The 8738-nt window shown below is 43.6% G+C and overlaps 1 protein-coding gene across 1 annotated transcript in view; it reads right to left on the bottom strand.

Annotated features, from left to right (window-relative positions):
* Positions 1-876: 876 nt before the first annotated feature.
* Positions 877-8738, bottom strand: part of GLIS3 (GLIS family zinc finger 3) — a gene marked incomplete at both ends in the record, with an annotated part of 507055 nt that continues 499193 nt past the window's right edge. Inside the window, 2 exons of the mRNA XM_079706423.1 lie at positions 877-1013; positions 1910-2092. Of these exons, the coding sequence (XP_079562549.1) occupies positions 877-1013; positions 1910-2092 (320 nt within the window). The remainder of the gene's footprint in view (positions 1014-1909; positions 2093-8738) is intronic.

The raw sequence follows: 8738 nt of genomic DNA, 5'->3' as shown, positions 1-8738 counted from the left end.
TGGCCTACCCCATGTCCCTCAGGTAGCCTTTGCTAATGCAACACTAACATTCCGGGCACTCACAGGTGCTGCAGGGTGCGGGCAAGCAGAGCCACAGCGGAGGCAAGGTGTACGTAGCTGGGGGCATTAAAATAATTATTTCCATCCAAAGAACAGGCCTCTAAATATTTTTTTTCCTTTAAAAAGTAGAAGTAAATAACAAGTCTTTAAAATCAAAGAACTAAGATAGGTTGCATGAATATAAAACAAGTTGTAGTGCTTCTCAAGGGCCTGTGCTTGACAGAACCTTCTCATTTTGCTTTTGGAGAAACACTGAAAAGCAACTGGTTAGCATGGGAATATCTAAGAGGAGAGAGGCAGCCAGCTCACTGGATGCCAGGCCAGCACTGGGAAACCCGGGGTCCTCCAAGAGATGAGCCCATGCTGTGCTTTGGAAGTGGGTTCCCTTTGCTGTGCCTGGCTCTTGGGTGGGACAGTTCACTGTGCTTCTGGCAATTTGGGTCGCCCTTCCTTGTTTGGAGTTTCAGCAAATCCCCAAATTACGCTTTCACGTGCACATCATCTCACTGGTGTCCTTTGAAGGTTGGCAGCCAGGAAGTAACAGGTATCCGGTAGAGTGAGACTCTGAATTCCCTTTGAAAAGAGTCCTGCTGGTCACCGGCAAACCCAGGGAGAAAAAGGAGCAGCTGCAAACACACCTACAAAGCCCAGCTCTGACCATTCAGCCCTGCCCTCCAAAGACACACCTGGGACTTGGCAGGTTCCATTGATTCGCTTGACATCCTTTTTCTTATTGTCTGTGAAAGTATCAGAAGAAAAGGTGGCAAGGAACAAAAAGATTCTGGACGCCAGTGGTAGTGGAGGCTAGGGGAGCTTTTAGCCTTCAGTATAGACAGAGGAGAGCTGGCTAGGACAGCGATCCACAGCGCTGATCTGCAAGAACGTGGTGTCTTCAGGTCCACCGCGAAGAGACTCCCCAAAAAGGCTTGAGGAACCCGAAGGTAGATCACACACTGGAAGAGAAAGAGCGCACAAGTCAACTGCTACCTTGTCGCAGACGCTGGGCATGCAGGGAGCAAATGCTGGCTGGGGCTGAGGAGGAAACCGTGCCGGGCCAGGCCCTTCAGAGGGTCTCCCCGTCCTCGGGCTCCTTAGGTGGGGGAAGAGACTGATGTGCAGGCAGGTGGCTAAAATAGGACTTGGCACAAGAGATGGGCTGAGTGGCAATGAAAGTGAAGTTCTGTAGGGAAGAGTGAGGGCGGCCTCAAAAAGGAGGTGATATTACGGTTGAGCCATAAAAAAGGATGGGATTCTCACAGACGGAGAGATAAAGAAAGAACATACCAGGAGGAGGAAAGAGGGAGCGAAGACAGAGAGGGGGCACGTGGGGCCAAGTGTGCTGGCAAAGCTCAGGTACAGAGCATGTAGGGAGACACGTGAGGAGGGCACATGAGACATGAGCGCAGGTCCGGAGAGTTCCATCAGGCTCAACTCCTGGGGGCTTCGAATGCCTTGTTGAGGACAGTCAACTTTATTCTCTGGGAAACTACAAACTACTGAAGGTAGCTGAACAGGAAAGTACCTTATTTTATCCTTCATTTTTGGAAGGCAATGGTTACGGTAGCTCGGAGGGCAGAATGGTAAAGATAAGGAGCTGACTCAAGGAACTTGTTGGAAGGCTGGTGCCTAAGTCTGGGAGAGACATGGTGGCACCTGAACGAGGGTGGTGGAAGTGGGGCTGGAGAAGGGCTGGAGAGGAAGATAAGAGGAGAGACATTTCACGGGCAGACCAAACAGGATTTGATGGGGTCGTGTGCTGGGTCAAGTCTAGTCCAGGCTGGTCACGGAAAACCCACCTGATCTCACCTGCTTGTCTGCCCGAGTGTCTAAGTCACAGACACCAACACACCTGTAATGCCCGAGTGAGCTGAGAAGGCTCTGTGGAAAACGTCAAAGCCAGCCTGGCCCATAGACGTGGGGACCAGGCAGTCCTCGAAGGAAGGCACCACACTGCAGGAGCTGCTAGGCGGCATGGTTCTCTGAGAGTCAGGGTAATGTGGGGGGCAGAATGTCTGCAGCTGCCCATAAAATCCTGAAATGCAAGCATGGCATTGAGCTACTGCAGGGCACAAGTTCAGAAGATCATTTCAACCTGGCTAGACCCTCACTCAGCCTGGCTTCATATGACAAAATGCCTTTAACCCTTAAGCCCACCTACAAAACCTTCTGACCAAGCATCCATAATGTACTACCTGAGCAGAAGCTCTTCTACCTCCAGGGGCTTTTTATTTCTTGCTCTAGTACCTGAAGCTGAAGGGCTTCACACCTTCCCTAGACTCTCCAAAGAGTCCTGGACACTAAAGGCCTGTCCTTCAGGGGACATTCCTACCCCATGCCCTCTCACCAGGTTTTAAGTGCATCTTCCTTAACTTCTTTTATTCTATAGTCTGTTTTTCACATTTCATAAAAACCTGAATAAAGCTCTTAACAATGCTCACCTTAAAAAATGCAACATAGTCCATCTGCACTTCCAACAGATACATTTATACACATTTATATTTTTCTTCCTCATTGTTTTGAATAGGTACATAGTATCTCATAGTCAGATATGCTACCATTTACTTAACTATTATTATTGCTGATCTTTGCAGTAAATAGAAAAACTGGAAGTGAATAAACAATATAATGAAGAAATACGTGGAAAGATTTCTTAATATTTGAAAATAATCAACATTTTGCTAATCTTGTTTCATTTATCTTTTCAATTTTTTTCTTACTCAGTGGAGTTTTTCCCTTGGGGTCCTATGTGGTCCTTTTCTATGATTCTTCACACCTTCCATGATACCTTACCATTTCCCTCTTCCTCCTTGTCTCATAATAAATTTAAGTAAAAGATTACTTTCTGGAGTATATGGTTTTAAAAATATAATGAAATCTTCATTCAATACCTTATTTCATGGTACCTGTTTCCTCAACTCTAACATGTGAAAGTCACTGTCTATTTCACTGGGTGATTATGAAGATTAAGCAAGTCATTGGATAAGGAAATCCATATATAACATGTGAAAGTGCTTTATGAATGTCAGTTATTGATATCATGACTCTGTTTCTGGTGAAAAAAACAAGAGATTAGGGCTTCCCTGGTGGCGCAGTGGTTGAGAGTACGCCTGCCGATGCAGGGGACACAGGTATGCCTGCTGATGCAGGGGACACAGGTTCGTGCCCTGGTCCAGGAAGATCCCACATGCCGCAGAGTGGCTGGGCCCGTGAGCCATGGCTGCTGGGCCTGCGCGTCCGGAGCCTGTGCTCCGCAACGGGAGAGGCCACAACAATGAGAGGTCTGCGTACCGCAAAAAAAAAAAAAAACCCTAAATAACAACAACAAGGGATTAGTAGAGGAAGTGCCCCAGTGTTCCTTCCACAAACATTACACGATGGTGAATACAGAACTAATTCATGGACTTTGGAGCCCTAGTCCTGTGTGCTTTCCTCCTCTAGAACTGCTTCTTATGGAGTCACCTATCAACAGGTAGGGAAGGTGCTATTTGGGTTGGGTTCTTTTTAGCTCTCTTTAAGTACAACTGAGGCACACTAACACATCCAACCTATTATGCTCACACCCTTCTCATTTCTGATTAGTACTCTCAAGGCAGACTACCCTTGGCCAGGAGGCCTGTTCTATGGTCACTAGGAATATCACCAAAGAATGTGTGCTGAACTGCTCACAAAGCCACAGACCAGCCCTCTAGGAGCTTATGATACAAGACAGAAGGATGGATACAAATTTATGAGCAGGATACACTCACAGTAGAAAACAAAATAATATCCTTTGTAAGTAACCAGTAGTATACTTTATATAGAATCAAGAGAAAAATCCATATAAGGTTTGGGAGGAAGATTAAATTCATGTTAGCAGTATAGACTAGGAAAAAACATAAGGAAATTCCATGTCAAGGCAGGAGAAGGAAGAATGGAAAACTACTGGCTCTTCTCTTTGATGCCCTAAGTCTTCTGCATGGACTCAGTAGGCAGACGGGCAAAGGACCCAAACAGATCACTCAAATACGCATATAATTTATCAACCAATATGGACAACTGGCAATTCTCTAGCCGTTAAAGCAATAAAAATCAAGACAATGATAAAATACCATGTTCTACCTATCACATTAGCAAAGATTTCTGAAAGTCATTCTTGGTGCTGGACTGAGACTGGTGACAAAGGCACCTGTGCAGAGTGTGCAGACATTGCAAAGGAGTATAAGCCTCTGTAAATCACTTGACAACCTGCATCTAGAACCTAAAAGTGTTCATACTTCTGTACAGGGGAATTTTTCTTCCACGAATGTATCCTAAAAGTGTATTCTGAAAAACAGAAGAAATTCTGCAAGAGGTAGTCATCACAGTGCTAGCTGTCATAACAGAAAACTGACAAGGAAAAATGGCCACCCATAAGAGAACGGTCAAACAGTGGTACATTTACCTGATGGGAATGTTAAGTAGCCATGAAAACAGTATTTACAAGGAGTTAACATCGTGGAAAGACCATTATAAGGTTCAGTTGGAAAATAAAGCAAGATACAAAACTGAATAGGGAGACTGGGTTCAGCTATGTGGAAGACTATGTATAGGACAGATTGCAAGGCAACATATTTATAGTTGTCTTTGGGGTTTTTTTGGCTTTATGTTTTTCTGAATTTTAGTATCAGTGAAGGACAAGTACTTTGGAGCCAGACGTCCTGGGTTCAAATTCTAGCTCAACTACTTACCAACTATGCAGTCTTGGTGAATTATTTAGCCTTGCAGTATTTCAGCTTTCTATTTGTAAAACGGGATTAAAAGTAGTACTTAGGGGCTTCCCTGGTGGTGCAGTGGTTGAGAATCTGCCTGCCAATGCAGGGGACACGGGTTCAAGCCCCGGTCCGGGAAGATCCCACATGCCGCGGAGCAACTAAGCCCGTGTGCTACAGCTGCTGAGCCTGCACTCTAGAGCCCGTGAGCCACAACTACTGAAGCCTGCTAGCCTAGAGCCTATGCTCCGCAGCAAGAGAGGCCACTGCAATGAGAAGCCCGTGCACAGCAACAAAGACCCAATGCAGCCAAAAATAAATAAAATAAAATTTTAAAAAAAGAACATGATCAAAGAAGGTTTATTCCAGGACAAAGAATGGTTAAAAAAAAAAAAAGTAGTACCTATACCTTAGTGAGTTATTATGAAGATTAAATTGAGTTAATATTTACATATTATACAATATAATCTGAGAATATGATTAATATTTATATAATATATTTTAATAACATAATTTATATATGTTTGCTAAATAAGAAAAATAAAAAAGTAAAATTACATCACAATAATGTAGCTCTCAAAAGTAAAATGTTTATTAAGAGAAATAAAATTTTCAAAAGGGCAACAAGTAAGTCCTTCAACAATAACCAAATGTAAGAATGGACAAGGCAGTGGGCATGTAGCTCACTTCCAGTTCCCAGGTGGAATCCTCTGGAACATTCTTGGCCCTCGGGACCTGGGCTATATACCTCTTTCCCATATTGGTTCCTAAATCCTGCACTAATTGACACACATTCTGATTTCTTCACTCACCCCCATGCAGGCTCAAAACAGCAACAAACTTGAGTGGGCTGAAAGACCTGGGATGTGCAGTTTCATTTGGGAGGTTCCTTGGACTGATCTGGACTTTGGGTACCCAGTGGCCAGGCACGTGTAATCACGGCATCGCCATCAGGAGGAAAACATTACCAGGAACCATCACAGTTGGTTTATTAGAATGTAATGTCGCCTCACTGAACAAAATAGACAATATTTGCTATTTCTATCCCTATGCTGGCTCTGTTCATATTTGTCACTCATATATACCCTGATAGCATTCCTCAGTGTAATATTAACCTTCTAGGAAGAGAGACTCCCACAACTCCCCACATAGGGACATTGATCATTCAGGTATGTCAGGGACAGTGATAGAGACTTCCACTGGCCTTTTGTGAAAACCAATTCATTCTCTCTTTCCTGTCTCCTCCCTGCTTTGAAGACATGGCAGGAATTTCACATGGCTTCAATCTACATTTGAGTGCTGTAAAGTGTAAGAGTACAAAAGGTTCGTAATGCAGTGAAATACACCCGGTGAAGTTAAATAGTAAACCCAACATCCTGAGCTCCATCTCCCAGTTTCCCCTGTCCATCTGGGTCTCAGTGAGAGGGCCGAGTGAACTGTAGTTCCTGCCTGTGGCTTTCTTGGCTGACACGAGAAACAGTCAAAACCAGAATGGCCCCACAAGCATGTTTTACCACTCTCACAGCCAACTCAGGGAAAGAAAATCCTCTTTATTAAATCCCTCCCTTCAAAAAGCCAGTTACTAGAGATGCCAAATACACTGGTGTGGATGACTGTGGTCACTCAAATCAAAGAGCTTTAACATAGCCTCTCCCCACTGCTATTTCCATAAAACTAACATAATTTTAAAAGATTCCATTAGGATCTTGCCACACACAAAAACCCAGAGAAAGCCTAACTCATTTTCTGATGAATGGCTCCTGTATTCCAGCTGCTGAATTTCATGCAGTAAGTTTGGAAGGAACACTACCTCGAGGACCCAAAGCAAAATGCAGCAAGATGCTGGGGCTTCCCTAGTGGTGCAGTGGTTAAGAATCCGCCTGCCAATGCAGGGAACACAGGTTCGAGCCCTGGTCCGGGAGGATCCCACATACCGCGGAACAACTAAGCCTGTGCACCACAACTGCTGAGCCTGCGCTCTAGAGCCCGCAAACGACAATGAGAAGCCCACGCACTGCAACGAAGAGTAGTACCCACTCGCCACAATTAGAGGAAGCCCGGGCACAGCAACGAAGACCCAATATAGCCAAAAATAAAAACAAATAAATTAATTAATTTTTAAAAATGCAGCAAGATGTTAACACATTTCATGGGCATAAAACATAAGAGTGATGGCAAGGTCAGCCAATCTGTCAGTCAGTCAGTCAATGATAGTTACTGAGTGCTGGTCAAGGTGCTTTTGGAGAGACCAAAGAAGTAGAAGATAACACCTTGTCCTTGAGGATTGATAATGCAGTTGGAACAAGAACACATACACTTACAATAGCAGAAGAATGCACACATAAGTTTATGTTGGCAATAAATATTAGTCATCACATTTAGTTAGAAAATCACCCCTCCCCCATTTTAGAAGATATTTTACCTCCAAGAATGGAGGAGGAGAAGAGGAACTTGCAGATAAACTGACTTTACTCAAGTTGTAGCTCCTGAAGGTCAAGGAGAATCATTCCTCCTCTTGTCAATTTTGGGAAGTATTTTTCCCTTCTAAAAACAAACTTGTTTTTCTAATTATTAAAATACTTTGAATTAATTATACCAACTAGAAAATGTAGAATAGTATATGCAAAGAAAAGTAGAACTATCTTAATTCCTACAATTCAGACATAGCCAGATATATACACACAAAACTGGAATGTTATACATATTATTTTGTATCCTGTTTTCTCCCCTAATATTACCTATGAGCTCACATAGTATTAAAAATCATTCTTTTTTAAAATAAATTTATTTATTTTATTGTTATTATTTTTTTGGTTGCATTGGGTCTTCGTTGCTGTGCACGGGCTTTTCTCTGGTTGAGGCGAGCGGGGGCTACCCTTCGTTGTGGTGTGCGGGCTTCTCATTGCGGTGGCTTCTCTTGTTGCGGAGCATGGGCTCTAGGCGTGAGGCTTCACTAGTTGTGGCACGTGGGCTCAGTTGTTGTGGCTCGAGGGCTCTAGAGCGCAGGCTCAGTAGTTGTGGTGCACGGGCTTAGCTGCTCTGCAGCACGTGGGATCTTCCCGGACCAGGGCTCAAACCCGTGTCCCCTGCATTGGCAGGTGGATTCTTAACCACTGCACCACAAGGGAAGCCCTAAAATTCATTCTTAAAAACCTCTCCTCTTTACTTTTTCATGTGGGGTCACTGACAGCTCTGTGATGATCCGTTAGATCAGGAGTTCATGGTTACTCTTACTGCTTAATGATGATAAAGTAGCCCCGTGAAGCTGAGTGTGGATTTCCTTCCCAACGTGGAAGGGGAGTGGAAGAAGTTAGAGGAGAAAGGAATCGCATGACTAAGTACAGTAATAGAAGGGTATTCTCTAGGGCAGCGCTGTCCAAGAGAACTTTGTGTGTTGATGGAAATGATCTCTATCTCACTGTCCAATACAGTAGCTGCATGTGGCTACTGAGCACTTGAGATGTGGCTAGTTGACTGAGGAAACAACTTCTAAATTTTATTTAGTTTTAATCAAATTTAAATGGCCACATGTGGCTTGTGGCTACTGTACTGGACAGCACAACTCTAGGGATATCTGCATTCTCAGGTTTAACAGACTTTCAGTAATGTTTCTGATTAAATTCCTAGAGAAAAAACATATGACCCACCAAGAGTTTAAATAAAAGCCAGATAATGATTCTTAGACTCCTGGCGTTCAAGATAAGAAGTATATTAGACTCTTTATTACATTTATATTTTCCTTACAAATTTACACTCTAATCTTGGTAGAAGGAACCAGAGTATAAATACTTCAATAAATAAATAATGGTCACCCAACTCACAACCCTCATGAGGGCTGATGCGCATTGTTTTAAGCTAAACTTCCAGGGCAATTCAGCTCTCCTGCAGGAACCACTTTCCTTTCTGGAAGTAAGAGAAGGAAAAGGAAACACATCACCCACTTTCTTTCCT

The sequence above is a fragment of the Hyperoodon ampullatus genome, assembly GCF_949752795.1.
Source record: "Hyperoodon ampullatus genome assembly, chromosome: 6".
NCBI classification, from domain to species: Eukaryota; Metazoa; Chordata; class Mammalia; order Artiodactyla; family Ziphiidae; genus Hyperoodon; species Hyperoodon ampullatus.
Note: the sequence above shows the minus strand (reverse complement) of the source record. Positions and strands in the feature narration are given on the sequence as shown.